The following is a 22,248-nucleotide window of genomic DNA, read 5'->3' on the forward strand; positions in this document are numbered from 1 at the left end:
CCCTCAGCAAAGGCAGCGCACTCAGTGTTGGGTTGGCAAAAACAAGCCTGATCCCAAGTCAAAGAGACACTCAAACCCACGGAGCTTCCTCTGTAGTCAGTGGGTCAGCCCGAAGAGGTTTGTTGACATTTCTATCCTAACCATTTCCCAATTTTTGAGGGCTTTATAATGACCGTTTTAGCATTGCAGAAGGAGGAGCGGTGCCTCCTCTTCCATCAGCTCTGCTGCTGAAGAGAAACCCTACAAAACAAGCATCCGAGTCTCATCTGCAAAGAGGCATCCAAAATCCTACCAAATCCAGGGGAGCTGCAGGTACCCAACGCAACCCTGGCAATGCAGAGAGGCTCTGCTTCGATATGGCCAATATTGCACACGCTGTTAAATATATTACCTGCTATTACATACATACAGATATATATATATAGGTGGGAGAGGTATCAGCTCTAAGGCAAGGGCCACCTAGCTCACGTATGTATGTGACAGTGGACCCAAGGGAGGTCCCTAGGAGTGACCCCAAAGTGATGGATGGTGGAGCAGAGAGAGGAAAGCCTCGATCCCCAGCCCACGAGCTTGAACTCACCATCTACCCGCCTACTCGAAAGCTTTTGAGGGGTCTGTAAACCAAAAATTGGTGACAGCCATTGCTCCAGGCTCCCCTCGACACCAAACTGGGGTGCTGGTGGGGAAAGGTCCTCTCCTGGGGCCTTCACTTTCATTTTTCTTCCTGGAGCAGGATCGTCATTCCCGCCATCCCACCCCAAAGCTCGCCGCCTTCTGCAGGGAAGCCAGTACCGCCCTCATACGCGACTACCCTTTCAGAGATCAGTCCATTTCTTGTTTATTTTTCATTTTAAACGGATTAGACATGCACAAAAACCTCCCTTGAAAAGAAACAAGCAAGATGTGAAAAGGATGGGAAGACCCAACGGCGAGGCGTCAGTGCTAATCCACGTCGAAGGGCAGGCTGTCGACAACTTACTGTAAACTTCCAGGAGGAAAAAAAAATATGCTCAGAATAAAATAGTCAAGTCCAGACTAATGTTTGTCATTCGTTATCTGGAGTCGAGCTTGGATTTCCTAACACAGCCAAACCAAAGCAAGCACGTTAATAATAAAACATCTTTTACAGGGAGCTACATGCCAGTTGTGCAGCCTGCCCTTGAAGGGAGAAAAGCTGGAGGCAGGTGGAGGCTCTGTTTGCTTTTCTCCGATAACAGGTATTTAGTTTTCTACGTCACTTTGCTTTATCGTAGCCTGAAACCCGGCCGAGCAGCCCGGCTCCACCTCCCCATCTGCTCCCCGTGCCAGCTGGCCCAGTGGCGGAGGGGATGCTGGGCAAGACGCAGGGATGCCACGCAGCCTGCCAGCTGCCCCCAACCCCAACCAGGGGGACGCCCAGCCCTGCCCTGGAATTGGGGGGCATTGCTGGAAAACCCCACAAGACAGATCTTAACGCAACACGGCCTGTCGCGGGGAAGGGAGCGCCAGGAGATAAGATGGCTGCACTCACATCCAAGTCACCCGGGGAGCTTAAAAACAAGGCAAATCCCCCCCAAATCCTTCCTCAAGCACTGGGACTGGGAAAAAACCCAACTGACCATGGCAGGGGAAGGGCAGAGCATGAGCTGGGGAGGCTCCAGCAAAGACACCTCCTTTATTGGCACAAAGCGAGCAGACACCCAGCCCAGGCAAGAGCTGACAGGTCGGCGTGCTTCGCACGCTCCACTTTAATTCAAATAACCTTTTTGCTTTGATAAACAACCTGGAGCAGATTCACCACCTTCTCTGGATATCCTGGGGTCCTAACTGCATCCCAGCCCAGCTCCCCACAGCCCTCGGGCTGCAGTTTGGGGTAGGAAGGGGTACACAGAAACAACCCCCCCGCTACAGATGTTGTGCGAAGCACCGTGCCCTCTTTCCCCATCAGACAGCACAGCAAAGGTGTGGGTGCCTCTGCCCCATTACTCACACGTCTGCAATCGAGACGTGTTTCGGGGAAGCAATTCAGTTTGTAGGAGCCATATCCAAAAATCCTGCCTGTTCCCTCAGAGCCCGATGCAGTGCATCCCTCCTGATTTTCCCCCCAAATAACTGGCTTGGTGCCGTGCCCAGGTTAGCGCGTCTCCATTTTGGGGCAGGGGAAGAACATCAGAAAACAGTCTATAATATTTGCTTTGTTCCCAGTGACAAAAGGCAAGAGTTATAGCTGAAGGAAAAAAATATAAAAAATATAATATATATTATAATATGTATGTATAGTTTTATATATATATTCTTTGAAATAGAAGGCAGGAGGAAAACTGAATTATTGACTTTTTCACGGACCCAGGAGCTTTGAAAAATTTGGAGGGAGGGAACAAAATGTCAAGTTTAATGGACTTTTCCATTGAAAACAGTTTAAAGGAAAAGGGATCTTTTGCAGAAAGATACATATTTTGCTGATCTCGACAAAAAGCCTTGTTCAGAGGAGGGAAAAAAGCCTTCCTTTAAAGTTTTTCAACTAGCATTGCTTTGCATCTTTACAGCGCTGTTCATGAAAGCATCCTCACAAACCTGTTGTTGCTGGAGCACCGTGCGCCCAGGGAGAAGGTGTGTCTGACCACGTGCTGGGTGCGGGCAGGGGTTAGGAGACAACCCTTGTCTGTACCACAAAAATGAGCAGGTATTAAAAAAGGCAGGAGAAAAAAAAACAGATTTAAAAAAAACAAACTTCCCCCCCAGCTCTGTTTTGCCCCTGGGGAGTGGAAATACTGATCCTCCAGATCACAGATGCTCCTCCTGGAACGACCTCCTGGTTTCCACCCCGTTGCCCACATGTAGTGATGGGGAAGGATTTTGGAGGAGGGATGAAGGACACCAGACGCCCTCCCCAACGGCAGCACCAGGAGCACCGCACATGCCGTGCACGCCATGGGACACGTCACGGGATGCAGTGGGCATTTCCTGGGATGAAACATCGCCTTCGCCCACCAGTCCCTCCCCAACCACGACCACATCTCACGCCATGGAGGAGGAAGCTGCGGGTCAAGCACACGCTTCCCCAGCAATTAAAGTCATTTTCTTAATATCGACCAGTCCCATCCATCCTGTGACAGGCCACAGAGAATATTAATTATACCCCCTCCAATTTAGACTGATTTCTTTCTCATTCAGGTGCTGCTGGATCTGAATCACAGTCAAGCTGGGATTCAGCACTTCCACATGAGGAGGGATCGAGCACCACCTAAATGGTTGGTTTGCCACCTTGTATCTCCCTGAAACTTCAAACAACTGCGCACACAGCAATGAATTTAGAGTAATGCCACCAATGAAACACTCAAATTAATAGCAATAAAGTGTAAATGCTCCACGTGATAGCGGCAGAGCCATGCTTGGGAAAATGATCTGTGAAAGCTTAAAAACCAGCACAAGATGAGACCACTGGGAAAAAAAAAGCAACAAAACAAACAGTCCATTTCAATATCCTTTTCATAAGGAACCAAAATGAACCCAGGAACACATCAGGGAATAATCATTTAGCACAGATCAAACAGTAGAACTAGCACATTAAAAATACATGCAGCATTAATCAGCGACACAGAGTTATATGCCATCATTTCCATAAATAATACAGGATCAAAGCAGCCCAAGCAGCACTATCAGTTAATATAGTCAGCCAGTCAGTCAAAATAGAGTAAAGCTGCCTGAAAACTGCAGGAGTATAATTTGCCAGGAATAAAGCAGATTCATCTGAGAAGTAGCATGACCAGTTATACAGGTAAAGGTTACCACAGCCTCTTAATTATACAGAGGTGATACCACAAAGCAAAAAAAATAAAAAATAAAGGGTTAATGCAGCTTCCTTTTTTTTTTTTTTTTTTTTTTTTTTTTAAACTTGGGAAATATCAATGTATATCTTGTCTAGTGATAACCCCCCTGAAGAGCCAAGGTGCAGGGGAGAGGTGGGAGGACTGACCCCACCAGGAGCAGCCCCAGTGGCCCCAGTCCCATGTCAGGGCTGGCTGGTGATGGCTGGAGCAGGGGTGAGCCATGGGGGTGCAGACTAAACCAGAGCCCCTTCCCAGAGTCAGGGCAGCACTGATGGGGCTCCCTTTTGCCCAGGAAAAATATCCCTGCTGCAGAAACCATCGTGCCTGCTCAGGGTGAAGGCTCACCACCAATGGCCTTTATATATACATACATCTATCCATGCATAGAAAACGCCTGTGTCATTACGCCTTTTGCTGAAAGGCTGCAGAGCCATTTAGCTGGCTGATTTTTAAAAACAGGCATGTGGAGCAGCGCAAGCTATAAATAGCAGAGATGCTTGCCTCGTCATGTTTCTGGTGGCTTATTTATAAGGACAGGGGGGCAACTGAATTAAAATTGGTAAAAAGAGGGACTTGGGCTTCTCTCTGGTTTCAAGGCCGAGCTGCCTGAAGAGAAAAAAACCTTCAAGGTTTTGCTTTTTTCTTTTTCCAGGCAAAAAGCAAACGCCCATCTCTCATGCTCAGACTCTGAATTGGTTACATTTACAAGGCAAATTTTAATTCATACAGCAGGTGTTCAGAAAAAAAAACAGAAAAAAACAACAAAACCAAAAAACCTACATTAAACAGCACAAGACCAAACTAAGGCTTCGTATTAGTTCACACAGCTCCAAGGAAGCTCCTCATTTATTGAAATAGGACCTGTGTGTGTATAAAGCAGGGGCAGAGACCCCAAATTCTTTTCCAGAGGAGGGGGAATATAAGTCCTGAAGGGGTTTGAGCAGAGCTATTGCCAAATACAAGGGCTGGCAGCCTGTCCTGCATCACAACCCCACTGCATTTTGTGTGACGAAGGGCGATAGGAATTTTGCATGGGAAGATCCGGATGAGCATCAGCCAGAGGAGGAATTCAACCTCCAACAAAAGAGCCGCTTCGGGCAGCTCAAACCGTCCCCGGCCGATTAGTGCTCCAGCAGCGTGTTTAGATGGTCTATTCTTCGCAGGCAGCTAGGCGCAATCCAGAAAAGCCACGTGAACCAGCATCCCCCCTCTGTATTCAGTGCCTTTATTAAATAGCTGGTGACAAGGGGAGACAGCCAGGCTGCCCCAGACCCACTCAGCTACAGGACCCCAACCGGTTGGGATGGAGAAGCTGGACCACTTTTCCAGCATCCCTGGCTGTGAAGAAGCAGGGAGAGGAGCCATGGGGGAGCAAGTGACCCCATCAGAAGACATGACATCCTCCATCACTCCTCCAGGAGAGGCGGCTGCAGAAGAGCCAGGACCAGCTCTGTCAGGAAGTTTTCTGTTGCATTAGGGGAAAAAAAAGAGTTCTGTCCAAACAAACGAGGTTCAATTATTCCAAGTCCAGAATGCCTTGTTCAAAATACTTGTAGACTGACAAGCTTAATCTAATAAAATACCCTTCCAGACAAGCCCTGCCAAGGTTTTTGGAGCGTTTCCCCCCAGCAGGGACCTAGCAGCCCCCAACTCCACACTGGGGATGGATTTAGCCATGAGTGCAATAAGGACATGATTTTATGGGGCAGCCTCAAGGCACAGGACCCTCAAGCATACTGGAAGCAGAAGCAAAGCAAGAACAACCAGTTCATTTCAGTCTGACCCAACCCAAAAGTCAAATTTAAAAAAGCAAATAATTTCCTGTGAACCAGAAATCCTGGTTTTCGGCCAGTTTAATGAGACTGAATTGCAACCGGTTCTGTTCTCCTGGGGTAGAGGAGACACACGACCCCCCTAGGCAGGGCAGATGTTTAGACTGCAATCTAGCCTTTAGCTCATAAAATATAATAATATCCCCAACCAATTATGAAGTGCCAGATTCTGGCCCCCCCGGCCTCCTACTCCCACCAAGCAATGCCTCACTGCACAAGGCAGCCCTGGTGAGCTCAGACACCCAGCACGGCTCGGGCAGCGAAGCCTGTGGGTTTCCAGGACCTCTGAAGCAAGTCCGAGCCCTTGCTGCAACCTCATTTAAGAACCTGGTGAAGTCTCAGGGGCAGTCTAAGTGCCGCACAGCAATCCAGCTCCTTAAAATTTTTTAAGTGCTCATCAGAGCTAAAGCAGAAGGAGCCTTCCCTTCCAGCCAGACGGCTGCAAGAGAAATCCCTGCCTTCAGCACCCAGCATAGGCACGAGTTTATTTCTAACCATAGCAGATGCCTTACGCCACTGCTAAGACCTCAGCTGCTTCTTGGAAGCACCAGCAAGCACCTCAGATCTGCAGCAGCGCTTCCTGACAGTCAGCTGGCGTTAGCTCTGCAATTGTTCGCAGCAGCACAATGACTTACCCCTGCGTATTTACAGGCCATGGGCTCTTGTCAAAAAAAAAAACCCTCTGAAATCTTTCCCCTGACTTCAGCAGACTCGCATCCGGGGCCTCTGTTTCACAGGGACAGTTTGTTCTGTGCTTCTCTGCCCACAGCCACAGGGTGTGGGAAGTCCTGGATGTCCCTGTCCTCGTACTGCTCACAGTTGATGGGGACAGACTTGGATACAGGCTCGATGCCCACCATCACCACCACCCATCTGGGCAGAGCCCAAGATGCTGCAGCCACCTCCAAGGCTGCGGCGGAGCAGCACCAGGACCACGGTCCCCTCTGGGATGGGATTATTCTCCCCCTGAGGTTCCACATAGCCCACAAGGTGAGCTCTGCTGCCAGCCCAATGCCATCGCTCCTTAACTGCGGTGGTACTTTCTCCTCCGGTCCCCACCGAGCAGCGGGCAGCGATCAAGCCCAAGGTACCTCTCTGGGAAGAGGCAGCCCCGGGAGGATGCTCCAGGGGCAAAACCAGCCACTGGCCGGGAAGCCCATCCCACGCTCGCCCATGCATTTCCCAGCTGTTTGGACAGGCTCAACCTTTGCAGCCCATGCAAACCCAGTCTGTGTTGCAAGAGTCACCCCCAGTCACACTCCAGCCCCCTGATCACCGGGTGCTGCCCCAACTGTCCCAGCCCCCGGGGACCACAACCACCCTTGTAGAGCCCGGCAGACCACTGGCATCAGCAAACGGGGCGGGGATACCTCCTGCCCACCGCACAGCTTCAGGCAAACCACGTTATTCAGTGTTTCAGCAACTTTGCCTTTGCCTCCCTGCAGGCTGGTGTTTGGGTATTACCAAGAGCAGCCAGATAAATAACTTCAACACACCACACAGTAAGGGTCCTATTTTACATACGGTATTTTCCAAGTGGCAGCTCGTGATGTGATGATGTCTGAATCTCGGCTATCAGTCAAGAGAAAAAAGGCAAAATCCCAGCACTGTTCCCTGCAGAGGGAAGCTAACAAACAAGACCTTGGATGCTCTGTACTTAGGTCCTCCCAGAAATATCCTGATTTTCATGAGCATCACTAAGTCCAAGAATCTCAAAATCTTAAGTCAGGACAGTTGGATACATCTGATTCAAGAATGACTCAGATGGGAGCGTGGAGGCAGGGAGGAAGGCATTTTCTGCTGTGGGCAACATCCCTTTATTTTAAGCTCAAAGACACAAACACCACAATTTATTACTTGATTGAAAAAAGACGCTCTCTGCCCTGGCTGCTCCCGTACTGATCCCAAGTAACAAGACCATCTTGCTTATTCTCAGCCTTCACATCTGTAACTTAATTTCCATTTCTTGAAGAAAATTTAAATCCTGCTGACATCTTGAAAGCAAGCTATCTCGGTAACCACATTGAACACAATCCCAAGCCCTCAAACGAGGAAAGCTTAAGCTGCCTTCCCAAGCGATGCACAGGAGGACAGCCCCAGCTCACCCTCCCCAGCTCCCCCCGCTTGCCCCTCGTCAGGTCAGAGGCAGAGCAGGGGCATTCAAGCAGGTGCCTTTGTATGAGCTCAGTGCCGAAGGGCAGGACCTGCGCTTGCACCTAAAGAGATGGAGATTTTTCAGGCTGCAATATATCCATTGCAAACATTTAGTCTCACCTACTGCTCAGCCCCAGCCTTGGAAACCCAACCACCTGCACGGGCATTAAACATTTATGTGGATCCCTGAGAGAGTCCTGTGTCACGCTGAGCACAGGGGAAAAGCTGATCACAGGGCAAACCTGGGTGGGAAGACCTACTGCTACCAAAGTGTGTAACAGCTGGATGGGAAGAGGGGAGAAGAGCAGCCACACAGAGCTGCAAAAGGGACCAGCAGTGTCAAGGCATCCCAAACCTGCCTTCAGGAACTTGACTGTTCCTGTCCCACCAGGATTTGAGAGCTCCCAACCCCTCCAGGAGCACAGCCCCAGTGTGGCAGGGTCTGGCTGTTGACGGCTCCATGGCTTGGACCAAAGTCTTTCCCCTACAACAATACTGCCCGTGCTGTAGGGACCCCCCACAAGACCTGCCCCCATGTGGTGCCTCTTGCATGCATGGGGTGCACAGACCTTTCTCTGTGCACCATGCTCAAAAGCAAAACCCTCCACCTCTCCAGCTGCCTGATGAAGAAATGAAGCCAGTGCTCATGACTGGGTCGACTCCTTACCCTGCCATCTCCCCTGCACTCAGCCCAATTAGCCAGACCACCCTCCCATTGCCCCCGGGGATTTGCCAGGCTCCTCTTTACAAGCTAAACCCATCAGCTAATCCCCCCCAGAGCCGCAGCCACCACCCACCACCCGTTGGGAGAGCTCTGACTGCACCTCCTCCATCTGGGCACTGCAAGCATCCCAGCAAGAGACAGCCCCGTGCCAGAGGCTGGAGACCCCTCGAACATCACTGCGCACCCTGACGCAGCTTTCACCCGTTTCTGCGGTAGCACGGGACACCTTCCCGCGGTTAACTGCTCCGAGCTGCGGGGCCACCTCCGCTTCCTGCCCTGCAGCTGCAGCAGAAACTGCTCGTTGTCCCCTCCCGTGAGGTGCGGAGGTGAGGAGCCAGACTCGGGGTCACATCTGGGTCCGGGCAATGACAGACACCGCAGGGAGGAGAGAAGGCAACAGCTTTCAAGATCCAAAACGCTTCATATGGTCTAAAGATGGCTATAGCCAGGGTTTGGGTGCAGCTCTTCTGCTGAGCCAGCCACGGCATGGGGACAGCGAGTCTGTGCAAGGAGGTTTGGGCTTTTCAGCCCACCCATCTGCTGTGCGTGGGGCTGGAAAAGAGTCAGAACAAAGTGTCCTTCAAAGAGACCCATATTGTTCAACACCGCCCTACAGAAATGGGTGGAATAGAGGAGTTTTGTTCTGTAGGGAGGGAAAGCCCAACCAGGACTACACTGGCCACAGCGGTTGCATCTCTGCTCCAACACCAAGCAGCCACCCGAATAGCAGCCATCCCCCAGTCAGCTTCCCCAGCAAAGCTCCAGCTTTTGCTTTAAAACGAGGCTATTGCGCATAAAAGGAAGAGGCAGAGTCTCCACGGCGGGTGTTAGAGGCTTTGGCGATAAGGCAGAGGATACTTCTAAGCTTGTCTCCACAAACATGAGGATTAGCAATTTACTTCTCTTAAAAACAAAATCCGGGATTTTAACATGATCACAGGCTTGGAAAGAAAAATAAACATCATGAAACTGAGAAAGGGAAGAAAATGAGAATGGAGCAAGCAGGCAGCTTGGTGGTAGCTGAAGTGCTTCTTAAATCAGAATGAGAAAAATCCATTGAAGTCAGAATTTAAACCTTGGTAGCACTAAACAAACACTGAATGTGAGCACTCTCACACCAATTTCTTATCGGTAATAACGCCACCAGCATTAAAGGAAGCCTTTCTAATAATGTGCATCAGAAAAGGCCCATTTGTTTCATGCAATAAAGCATATAATGCATTAATTACCTATTGAATCAAAAAAGCAATATTGAAAACATGCTTGAATTAAAGCAAAAGGAAGGTTTCAGCTAAACCCATGGTGCCCACCAGCTTTACTGTGCCTTCAGTGCTCAATGCCCTTTAAGACCAAACCTCTGTGCAGGACTCCAGCAACACTCCACAGACAGGGCAGCACAGAAAAGCCCCCCACAAAACCCACAGAGACCAGCTCCCACGCAGACCATGGCTGTACCACCCACCCGTGCCACCTCCACAAGTTCCCACATCATGCAGGGGGATGCTGCCGAGTCCAGCATCTCCTCCTGCTGCCACCTCCTCCCCCCTCAGGTGCCCTAAAACCCACCCAACTCAGGAGCACACCAGCAATCCCCCATCAGCCAGGGTTAATCTCAACCTGCCACGCTAACAAGTAACAAATTAGCCTGCTTGAGAAAACATAATCTGCCCATGTTTCCTACCCTGGCCATCACTGCAGAGTAAAGGCACCAGAGAGCAATTTGGAGATCAAGTGGCTTTAGCCATTAATAATTAGCACTTTAAAACTTCAAAGGATGATGCTGGCCTCCACAATAAAAACTCAGCACACCCAGGGATGGTGGGGAAGGGTTGTCATCATCGGTGCTCCCATATCCCAAGAGAGATCTGAAACACAGAGGTGAGGGCAGCCCACAGGGGGATCCATGGCAGCACGGGGATTAGACACAAAACCTCACGACCTGCATCCCTGACACCTCCTGTGGCAGCCGACATGGAAGGATGTTGCGTGAGCATCACACACGGACATCCAAGAGACCCAGGTATTGCATTGCCTTGCAATACCCTCAAGACACCTATCACTTGGCCCATATGAGAGGGATGCTCCTGATAAAAATCACCGGAGCCCAGGATGGGAGAGGTGATGCCTTTTGACACCGACAGAAACAAACACAACACACAAGGTCAGATAGGGAAATATGTGCTCCGCACAACTCAGGGAGGTACGTGCATCCCCGCTTGGCATGCAGAGGGTCACACCGCACTGCACATACCAGGTGAGTCGCTGAGCCGTGAGGTCTGATCGCGGTACGATAGAGAAAATTGCTTTTGCTTTAAGAAAACTCAACCCCTCCTATCTTTATCAGCAATTCCTAATCTTAAGCCATTCTGACTCTTCCTGAGAAAGTAAAGATAGAAACCTCAATGGAAAAAAAAAGGAATTGAAGTCAGAAAACAAGAGACTCCAGATCTTCAGCTGATTATATTTCTAGCCAAATAAAACAGGTTGATTAATCCACTTGTTCAGACTCCTAAAGCTACCAGAACAGCAGAATTTAGCCCTTTCACATTAGAGGAAGCTCAACATACTTAAACCCAGCATGTTCCAGGCAAGGAGAACAAATAAAAAAAATAAAAAAAAATAAAAAAAGGAGAGAATCAGTGCTATAGCATTTGCACATGTCTGAACATAAAGCTTTGGAAAAGTAGAGTGAAACCAAGTTCTCCAGTAAAATAAGCGGACAAAGCTCCATCCACAGACTCCAGAAGAGTTTTGTCTACTTAATCTGTAAGTAAACTGGATTCTCAGCTTCAAAGACCATCAGTGTTTTCGTCTCCCAGCTAGCAACCAGCGCCATCCCTCAGCACTACACCCAGCCAGAGCTTCACCTGAAAGCACAGCCCTCCAGTCCACGCATCACCTCTTCTCTCCTCACGCTCCTCATTGATAATTCCATTTATTCCCATTGCCATAACACTCGCCTCAGCTCTGTACGAGCCCCTCGACTGCGAGAGGAGCAGGATCAAACCTCAAGCAGGCTGCACCGAGATGCACGTTTCCCAGAATAGAAAAAGCCCGCGGCTTTCTTCTCCCCTCACACGCCCATCGGGTACCACGCTAGCGTGGGCTCTTCCCAGCTCCCGCCGAGCTGCAAACGCACCTTCAGGTACAGGTCGGAACATGGGCTCCAATGACACCAAGTTATCATTAACCCCGTTCCACTGCCAGCACATGGAGGTGGGACGCTGGGGAAGCCTTGATGCTTAAATGTCCACCCTGTTGGACGCTGCCCCGATGCAACGGTGACAGGATGGATGTGTCTTCAGCTCCGCCGTGGGGAGCACGGTGCATGCCGGGGACGGCTGCCTTGAAGGATGCTTTGGGGAGCCAGAGCCAGCACCCACCCCGCCGCTCCCCAAAAACACCACTAACACCTGTAATACCACCGGCACCGCACACCTTTAGCACACCTGCCCCGCCAGACCCCAGCCCAGGGTCAGCACAGCCTCGCCACCCCGGCACTGCCCACCCAGCCCACACCTGAGCCCTTGCGTGGGGGTCGCTGCCCCACTCCTCCCCTCCCTCCCCACCCCCCCAAGCCCCAGCCCTGCGCTGGGCACACGGGGCTGGGGGCCGAGATGCTCCCGGGGGTCCCACACCGCGAGGGTCCCTCCTCCTGCCCCGCACGGGGGTCGCTGCGGCCGGAGGGGGCCCGGGGAGCCGCCGCCCCGTCGCCCACCCCCGGCCGCGCCTTTGTCCGCCCGGTCGGTGGAGGGATGGGGCAGCCCCGTCCCGCTCCCCGCCAGAGCCGCCGGCCCCGCTGCCGCCGCCCCCCCCCCCCCCGCCCGCCCGCCCCCGTCACGGACACGCGTGGGCCACTCACCTGCGGGGCCGCTGCCCGCGGCCGCCGCTTCCTCCTCCTCCTCCTCCTCTTCTTCCTCCGCCACCGCCGCCTCCTCGTCCTCCTCCGGGGGCGGCGGCGGCGGCGGAGCGCTGCTCCGGGCGGGCGCGGCGGTACCGCGGGGCCGGTCCGGCGGTACGGTACCGGGACTACCCTCAGCGGGGCCGCCGCTACCGCTCCCGGGCTCGGAAGGCGACGCGGCGCTGGAGGGCAGCCCGGCGGCGGCGGCCAGGAGGGCGGCGAGGCAGAGCAGGGCGAGCCCGGGCGCGGTCCTCGGCCGGCGCCTCATGCTGCGGCGCGGCGCTCCGCCATTCATTCATTCAGTCAGTCGGTCGGTCGGTCATGTACCCAGGCGTTCCTTCACCCGCCGAGAGGGGCCGGGGAGCGGCGCCGGGCGGCGGCGGCGGCGGCTCCCGCCCGCCTCAGCCGGCCATGCCGCGCCGCTGCCGCTCCCAGCGCCCCTCAGGCGGCTCCCGCCGCGCCCCGGCCCGGCTGTGACAGCGACCGCGCCCCGCCCCGCCCCGCAGCTTCGCCAACCCGCCGCCAATCAGAAGCGCTCCCGCCCCACCTGACGGCAACTTTGTAACTCCTGTCGGCGCCGCGCGAGCCAATCGGCGGCCGGAGGGGGAGGGCGGAGGGGCGGGGCGGACTCGCGCCGCCGGGGGTTTGGCGGTGCGGCATTGTGAGGGCGGGGGGGGGGCGCACACCCCCCCGGCAGCTCGGGGGGAGCGGGGAGCGACGCCTTCCTTTTCTTGTGTGTCGATACGTATTCGGTACTCCTTCAATATACGTTTCTTTCCTTTTTTACGTTTTTATTGGGTTTAATTATTTTTTTTTATTCAATTCAATCCGCCCCCCCCCCCCCCCGGTTTTGCAAAACAATGAGGAAAGCGCCGGGATGCGCAGCGGGACACAAAGCGGGCGGTCAGCGGGGTCCGGCCTCCCCCGGGGAGACGCTCCCTCCGTGCGCGGGGGGTCTGGAGGGGCCCAGCGGGTCGGGGGAGGGGGGGGGGTCACCGTATCACGACACCACCACCACCCCCCCCCCGGCAGCCACCGTGTCCCCCTGCCCACCTCCCCCACGGCCACGTCCCGTCCCCACGCCCGCCGTTAGTGCCGTTCCCCTTTGTGCTGCTCATCCGTTTCCCACCCAGCCGTAAGGACAATGAAACCTGGGGGGGGGGGGGGGGGGCGGAGATCCAGGCTGCCCCCCACCCCTGGTCCTGCTGGGGCCGGACACCGGGAGCGACCTTGGCCAACATCCCTCCATCCCGGAGGAAGCACGGTGACATATATCAATTATTTACGGGACCCAACTGGGTGATCGCTGGTTGACGCACGTTGAAGCGAGACGCGGGCGCGCACGGCCGGCCTTGTGCGGTGGGGAAAAACGCCGCTCGGATCAACACAAAGGCACGTGGCTGCACGCCGGAGCAGCCGGGTGGGCCGTACGGAGCCGTATGGGCGGCAGCCGTCCCCATCCATCCCGCCGCGGGACGGTGCAGGGCACTGGGGGCACGGTGGCCCTCGCCTGCCCGTCCCTGGCCGTAGGCACGCAGCACTGCCGGGCGAGCGTTCGCCTCGTCTCGCCTTCCTGCAGGAGCCAGAGGATGCTGACAAGGGTCTCTTCGGGATCAGGCAGCCCCACCTGCGCCCACCGTGCGGTCCAGGCTGCGAGTCCTTCTCCGGCACAGTATTTGGGGTGGTCTGTGCCTGGCGTAGCTGCTGTGGGCTAGTTATTCTGCAATAACTCGCTACTCTTCCCCCATATCCACCTCCTTCTTAGAAATAAATGGGGCTTTATTCCTGCATAATAGTATAATTATTATTCCCCAGCAGCTACGCTGCGCCATTTCCCCCACAGAGACAAACCCTTCTGAGATTCGCTTTTTATAATCATCGTCAGCCTGTCATTCCGCATGGGGACCAAAAAGTCCCTCCGATCAGGGGGAATACAGCTGGCAGAGAGGGAGGATGGTTTGCTGATCAAGTCTCTCCTCTAGCGATTCGCACACGGTTATTGTCTATGGGAGCGGGACGGAAGAAGCCGAGCGGAGGAACGATTGTTAAGGAAAAGAGTTGTCTGGAACAAAGAAAATCCTTAGTTTTAAATAAAAGCTACGCAGTCGCAGCAGCCAAAGGACAGACCCTGCGCCCATCTGCCAGCTCGGGGCTGCTCCCCGCAGAGGCACGAGAGCCCGCACAGTGCAGGCTGCCAGCTCTGCTCATCTGGTTTCCAAAATATTATATTCTCCCTTTCTGCTTGGGAGGAGCAGTTAAGCATGTCACAGTCTTTCATCTCTTTATCCTCAGGCGGCCCCGTGCTGTCACCCCGACGCAGGGGGGAGATGGGAAGATGCTGCCTGGGTCAGACGTCCTTGGGGCACCCTTATCCCAGCAGGACCCATGTAAGACGACTGGCCACCCCTCGGAGGTGGGATCACACGCAAAACCAGAGACTCCTTCTGCCCAGTTGGCTTATTTCAGTGCTGCCTTATCACGAGAATCATTCTAAAGAGCTGCAAAAATAAAACGGAGTCTCTCTGCCGCCTTGGTGGTACACACAACCCAGAGCCTTCGTGGTAACGCCACGTCCCGGTGGCAGCAGGAGTAGAAACCCCAAGGGGTAAATTCCCACGTTGGTAGAAATCACCGCCAGCCCCCAAAGCTGCCAGTCTGCACGACAGGGGCTGGGCAAAGGCTGGAGAAAGGCTATGGAAGATTCTGGGCGAAGGGGATGGAGGGTGCGGGTGACATGTCCCAGGCCCTGGCCAGGGCCAGCCTCAGCAGGACTCGCCGCTCTCTGTGTTGATGTCAAATACAGCTGCAAGTGCTCCACAGCCCTGAGCACCGGACCCAAACCAGCCCCGGGCTGGACCCCAAAAAACAAGCACCCGAAAAGCCGCTGGTTGCTTTCAAGGGCATTCAGCCGGGGATGCCAAGGGCAGAGAGCAGACCTGCGCTGGCACCGTGCCACCGAAATTTTCATGCTTCCCTTCTTTTTAGGTTTTCATTTTGCAGTGAGAAGGTGAGAAATGCACGTCTGAGCAGGATGGATCCTCGGGGAATGAGGAGGGCTGACACAGAGCCGAGGTTGCGAGCAGCCTGCTTTTTTCATAAGTTTTAAGGGTATCGACATCCTCCCCACAATTGTTCCTATTCCATCAAATCAGCAAGATTTTCTTCCCCAGTGGAAAGTTTCCATCAGATATTTAGCAACCAGCTCTTTCTCTGACCTATTTGCAAGCCCCAAGCCACTCTCTCCACCACCCACTGCTTGAAAGCTTTGATAATTCAATGAGATGTTAATTCTGACACCCAGCATAACTCAGGATACAAAAACTTTTTTTTTTTTTTTTAATTATCATTAATTGCAATGCAGGAGTAATGAATCCTCTCCGCAGAGTTAGTTTCCAAAGCACCCAGCAGCATTTTGCTGCACAACTCCCATTAAGTCAACGTGTATTAAGTGGTTTCTGACAGTCCCGTGTGCTCGGGGGTAGGCAGAGCCCAAAAACGATGGGGCTGCACAAATCTGCTGTGGGGACGGAGGAGCAAAGGCTAAGTCACAGCCTGGCGAGCATGTGTAGGTGTTAGCATACAGCTGCTTAAAAAGCACGCTGCAAAAGGGCGCTGTCAGTTTTAAGCACATCAGGATCAACTTTTAGGGAAAAATTATGCTCTAAATGCAAAGGATTAATAGCGAGACCCCCACGTGCTTTATCAGGGCACACAGCCTGTGACTCTGAGCTGCACACGATGCTGGAAACTTTTCCATCTTCATTTAAGAGCCCGACCCAGTGGGTCTTTGCAGGACTTGCCCCTGAGGAGGGTGCCCTCCACTCCCTTTGCAGAGCCCTCTCAAGCATTGCCCTGATTTAAGGGAGATCAGTATTTTCTATAGGCTGCACTTCCTCGTGAATATTTTCATTATTCCACATGCATATTTATCATTTGTTTAAATCATCAAATAAAGAGCGATTGAGAGTCAAAATCCCCAGGAGCATCTCTGCGAACCCGTGCGCAAGATCCAGGAACTGACTTAAAACACAAGTAGAAGTCATGGCTTTATGTTCACTGCTGGAGACAAATAAACAGCATGTGTGTTGGGAAGCAAATAATTTTTAAAAATCTTTCTGTTTTCATGACCAGCCCAACGTCAGCAACAAGAAGACGATGGAGTGCAGAGCTCTGCATCTTCATCTCTTTCTCCATGTATTTTAAAAATAAAACACCTCCTATGCGGTTGTTGTGAAAAGGCAGCCTTCCTTAGCTGAAGTGCACGCATTGCCTACATTTATCCTCTGATTTGAATATAAATGAAAGCGAGTGAATTAAAAACGGAGCCTGGAGAGTCGTCTTTGCAGGCGCATGGCTGCTGGTGGCGGGGTTTGGTGGGCAGAGACCAGGAGCCCCACCTCGGTGCAGCATCACCGAGCCTCTGCGAGGCAACAAGTTCCTCCTTCTTTGGGGTCCAGTTGCCTCATACAATGTGCTCACGGGGCATTTACCCTTGTACGTGTCTCCAAAATAATGATGTTGCTTTAAAAGTGCCTTTGGCTGACTGCTCTCGGATAGTCCCGTCACCGCGGTGCTGAGCATCCCTTTGCAAACCCCCTCCCGGGTGCAGCGGGGAAGGGGCATCTATTTGCCCTGGCCACGAGCCGCCCCGCAGCCTCCACAGGCCTCACGAACCTTTTTTATTTGCATAAAGCATCTGCAATGATGAAATAGCAAATGTCTGGTGTCCTTCTTGCAACTTCCCAGACAGCAGCAAAAGTCACGTCCCCGGCCGACGGGGCTGCAAAACGCCGTGTGCTGCAGCAGCTGCCTCTCCTACTGGGAGCATAAGGAAACCCAGCGTTAGCACAGGTCTGTCGTCGTTTCAAATAAATGCAATTAGCAGCCAGACCTCCTTCTCTTGTAGGGGGTGAATGTCGGCAGCAGGGAGCGGGACACGGTGGTGGTATGGGCACCACTAATAGGTCCCAATTCTGCACACACTTAAAGAGCGGCTTAAGTTGAAGCACGTCAAGGTCATAAAAATGTAAAGCTAAGCTTCTTTTCACATCAAAAATGTCCTACAAATGCAAGAGACCAAAAAAATTGGCTAGTGCATATGTTTATCGCTGCTCCCTGAGAGGTTGGATCAAAAGGGCTGAGCAGGGAGGGACAGGCTCTGCGCTGCTGACTCGGATCGCTCAGAAACTACAATTTCTCTTCCACAGGCAATTGTGGCACTTTCCAACGTGTTCTCATCTCCAAATCCTATTGTGCATCCCAAATTTCCTGAGGAAGGTTTTCAGAAGCATTGATGGGGAAGAATTGGGTTTGCCGTGTTAATTGAAACACGGCAGCAGAGGAGGGTGCTTCGGGTGCAGCTGGAGCACCGCGCTGCGTGCAGCCTGCCGGGGTGCAACCCGGGAACCAGCAGCTCACACACGTGGAAGATTGAAATGAAATCAATCTGAGTGGTAATGTCAAAACTAAACCGAGCAATTTGTTGAAATGAAATGCTTTGGGAAAAAATTATCCTCTGAAGGCCAAAACGAACGGTTCAGGTTTTTTTCCCTGTCAATAATTTCCTATGCGTTCCCACAAAATGGTTTGATTTCAGCAAAACTGCACTCACCAACAAAAATCGCTTCCACTGAAACCCTTTCTAGCCTTCCCGCTCCAAAAGAGCTTTGCCTGCAGCCGAGCTCCCCACGGAGCTGCAAATGGGGGCAAGACCCCCAGGGCTGGTCTGTGCACCCCTCGGACACGGTGCCTCTCGGCTGACCCGGGGAAGCAGGGGGTGGCTGCGATCACACCTGCGTGCAGCTGCTCCAGGCTCCCACACGCAGATTTTCTTTCCCGGTCCCCTTACACACACATCTCGTGTGCCCACACGTGTGGACACCCCATCCCACCTCCCCACTTTCACACACCCAGTCTCCATCCCAGAGCGGGACAGGCAGCCCCCCTCGCCACGTTCTCCCACACCAGACACACACACACACACGCTGTCCTTGTCGCACACCCCGAACAATTCTCTCTTCACCACGCACACCTTTTCTCACACCCAGATGTTTTTCCCTGCCTCCAACACAGCCTGAAACAAGCCTCTGGATATTTCCACTCCAATGCAGCCCCCGCAGCCCCCAGCATCGCCCCGGACCCCTCTCCCCAGCCCCCGGTTCTGGGGATGCTGCACTCGTGACTTTGAGGGACATCGCTCCACGGAGTTCCTTTCTGCTCCCCTTTTTATTTCTGGCAATTTCTTTGAATGTGGGGCACAAAACAGGGACAACCCTGACACTCGGTAGGAGCAGAGGAGCATCTCTTCAAATAAGATTTAGAAAAGCGGTGTGGGAAGGGTTTCTGTAGTGCACATTCCACAGAAGAGAGCAGCAAATCCTCCTGTCGTTTGACAGCAGATCGTGAAGGCAAGTCCTTGAGCGTGAGACACTGAGCTACTAGGGATTATACAATTCCTTTGAAAAAGGGCTTTTCTTCCAGATCTCTTTAGCAAATCTCCTGCTATTACCCACCCTAAAGCACTGGTAACACTTTCAATCTCTCTTGCTTTCTGCCACAAACGTACATTTTGCCTTTCACTCCAGGGCTCGGGTTTTTTTCATTGAATATTGAAAGCACGTTATTGCCCGGGACGTGGGGTGGGAGGGGATAAGGGACTGGGGGGCCTGTCCAAATTAAACAGCTATTCCCACAATACCTAATGCAGGGGACTGGCAACGCTGAGCCAGGTGCTTTCCCCAGAGCCCAAGCTCCCTCCTAAAATACTCAAGGCCAGTTTTGGTATTTGACTGTTTCCATGTGTTTGTTTTAATGAATCCCCATGAGGCTCTGGCAAGGCTGGGGCTCATCCTGGCTCACGGCGGGGACCGGTGCTGCAGCATCACACGAGGAGCAGGGTGGGGGGATGCAGCTGGAGTCGGGATCAGGCTGGACCAAAGCCCAACTAAGCGCAGTATTTGGGACAAAACGCCATCAGCGTTTGACCATTTTGGCTGCCAAATCCTGCATCCCCTGCACAATTTAGGGAAGTTCTGGTGTGAATGCGGGACAGAAGGTCTTTGATATTCACAGAGGTGCAGGTGGGACATTTAGTGGCCATTTTGGCTCTAAGCCTGGACAATCCCTCAGCTGACAAAGCAAGACCTCTTATTTCTGCTTCTCCATCAAGGGCTCGGGACTGAGCTTCATCTCTATGAGGAGAAGCCACAACCAGGCACCGCCACATCCCCAAATCCAACCGTGCCCAACTGCTCTCAGCTGCCAGGAGTGGGGGACGCAGGTGATGGGGTGGATGTAAGGACCCTGGGAACAGGCAGTGGGATCGGCTGAGCCGGTGGGAGCAGGGCCAGGCATGGCAGCGAGAGTGGAGCGCAGAGGAAGGGGTCTTCCCATTGTCCAGGACAAAAGACCAGATGTGCGCCCAGGGTCGAGAAAATCCCACCCTCCGAAAGCCAGATCTGGCGTTTCCACTCGGAAGGGCCTCAAGGCTGTCGTTACAAGTATGTTCTACACCAGTGCAGCTAAACCCCTTCTTAAATTGATTTCATTAATTCAGGACAGCTACTCGTCCACTGACTTACAGTGGGTTATTCTGACCAGACATATCCCGGCCAGCCGCTCCGCACCTGCAGGTGTTTGTGTCAAGGGGGTCACTTTTGCTTGTGTCTGATTTTTTTTTTTTTTTCCTTAAAAGCCAATAAGCTAAATAAAGCCCCGTGATGGATTTTTTTCCTTTCTTTTCTTGACTACATCCTTGCTCCCGAGTTAAAGTTCTTCATTAGTCCTGCTCAGAAGCCTGGTGGATAAAGCCCAGACATATGTGCTAATGCAACCTTCTGGATGCCACTGCAATGCTGAGTGTATCTATACAATCATTTTAACCCAATGATCTCCACAATAAGCCCTAGCCATTAAGTGCTAGCTTGTGCCTTAGCTAACACAGGTCTTTCAGAAAAGACGCCAGTCTTCATTTCAAGACACTGAGAATGAAAAAAACCACCATTTTCCTTTGGATTTGTTCCAAAATATTGGACCTGTTGGGTTTTTTTAAAACAACTAAGGTGATTAATTTCCACTTTGACTTCATCTGGCTCTTGCTTCCAGCCATCCGTTTGGGTTCCCCCGCCCCTAGATTACAGAACCTGCAATGCCCACTCTTTTCTCCCCATGAAGGTATTTATACACTGTCATCAAGTCACCTCTCAACCTCTTTTTTTAATAATGCAAACAGATGGAGGTCTTTAAGTTCTCCCCCCTGTCAGGCTGTTTCTCCAGTCCTTCAATCATTTTTGTAGCTCTTTTCAACACTCTCCAACACCCTCTCTTAAATGCAGACACCTGAACTGGATGCAACATTCCCAAATCAGTCTCCCCAGTCCCATAAAAAGGCAAAATCCTCTCCCAGCTCCTACTCACTGTTTCCCCTTTCACACATCCAAGACTCTCATTTAGTCTTTTGGCTAAAACATCACACATTGCCAGGAAGCTTCCATTGAGCTGGTGCTCCGCTACAACCCCCCCTCCAGTCCTTATACAGAACCAAATTAGCCCAAAGCACCCCCTTTGCTAAGGCTTGAACTCCTTCATTCCTAGGTGTTCATCACTGAACTGCTCCAATTTTGCATATATTCAGGCCATAATAACATCTTTTGGTCTTTTACTGTAAATGCATGGTTTGCTAAATGCTGGATACTGACCTATAACTTGGGAAAAGGGAGATTTTTTTTTTTGCATCAGATGTTACAATTTCCCTGTCTTCCCTTTTCGCCCTTTACCTGGCATCACCACTCCTGGGTTTTGGTGCTCAAGGGTGGCAGACATCCATCCACAGCCGGGCTCAAGTCTGAAGACCCTTGCAGAGCAGAGGATTAAGCCAGCTGGCCACATCTGGGTCATATCCAGTGACCATATGAGCTGGCATTACCTTGAACGTGTGCTGGGCAGCACGGTGACAGTGCTGGGGAACATGGCTGGCAGCCAGGGTAGCCCCAACCTCATGTCATTTCCCCAGCCAGGTTTCAAAACAGATCAGCACTGATAAAAGGGAGAGATTTTCGGCATGGGCACCCGGTGTGGCCAAGCTCTTCTGAGCAAAGTAGCTCAGTAGTGTGCCAGCGCCACACCCAGAACTCCTGGGAGCTGAAATACCTGAAACTCTTCTCCTCCCATTCTTTTCCTTTCCCAGTTTGGCATTGCAGCTATAGCATATACACACACTTTTTCATCTGGGAACAACTGTCCGCCAGCATCTTCTGGGCTGCTAGCAGCACGGTCACTTATAAGCAGTATTACTGGACAGTTTTAAAGAAATATAAGTAACATGCTGGGTAAAAAACGCTTCTTGCTGGAGAGCTGCTAACAATTCCCTCCTCTTTAACCAGCAGGTGATTTCTCTGTGGCAAACACCGCTTTTTGTGGGAGGAAGATTACCAGCCAGGATGTTTTTTCCACTGGGAAATAGCTAAATTCTCAGCAAGCCATGCGAGGCTTGGCCTGCGTCCATCCCCCTGATGTGGCTGGGCCATGGGGGGGGCAGAGGGAGAAGGAGGAGATGGCAGCAGCCGACCGCTGCATGTCAGTGTTGCTCCACGCAGCGCGTACAGCTGTGCAACATCTGCCTCCCGCGCTGGAGCGAAGCTGCTCTCACCTAAAGCACGGCGTTTTTGCGGGGAATGGGGCTCTGAAGACGATGTGACAGCATTTCCCTGACAGAGGGACAGTCTTGTTTGTGTGGCACGACTGGACAATGGTGCCCGGCTCCTACTGAGGGCTCAAGAGGTGGGAATTGCATCCCCAGTTCAGGAGAAGGTGTCTGGCCAGCAAGCAGGT

General features: G+C 52.5%; 1 protein-coding gene across 1 annotated transcript in view; it reads right to left on the reverse strand.

Moving 5' to 3' along the window:
- The window catches only part of MEGF9 (multiple EGF like domains 9), a 56,061-nt gene extending 43,165 nt beyond the window's left edge, over positions 1-12,896 (reverse strand). Inside the window, exon 1 of the mRNA XM_049832895.1 lies at positions 12,382-12,896. Within this exon, the coding sequence (XP_049688852.1) occupies positions 12,382-12,715 (334 nt within the window). The 5' untranslated portion in view covers positions 12,716-12,896. The remainder of the gene's footprint in view (positions 1-12,381) is intronic.
- Positions 12,897-22,248: the final 9,352 nt, after the last annotated feature.

Source organism: Accipiter gentilis, chromosome 29, assembly GCF_929443795.1.
Source record: "Accipiter gentilis chromosome 29, bAccGen1.1, whole genome shotgun sequence".
NCBI lineage: Eukaryota > Metazoa > Chordata > Aves > Accipitriformes > Accipitridae > Astur > Astur gentilis.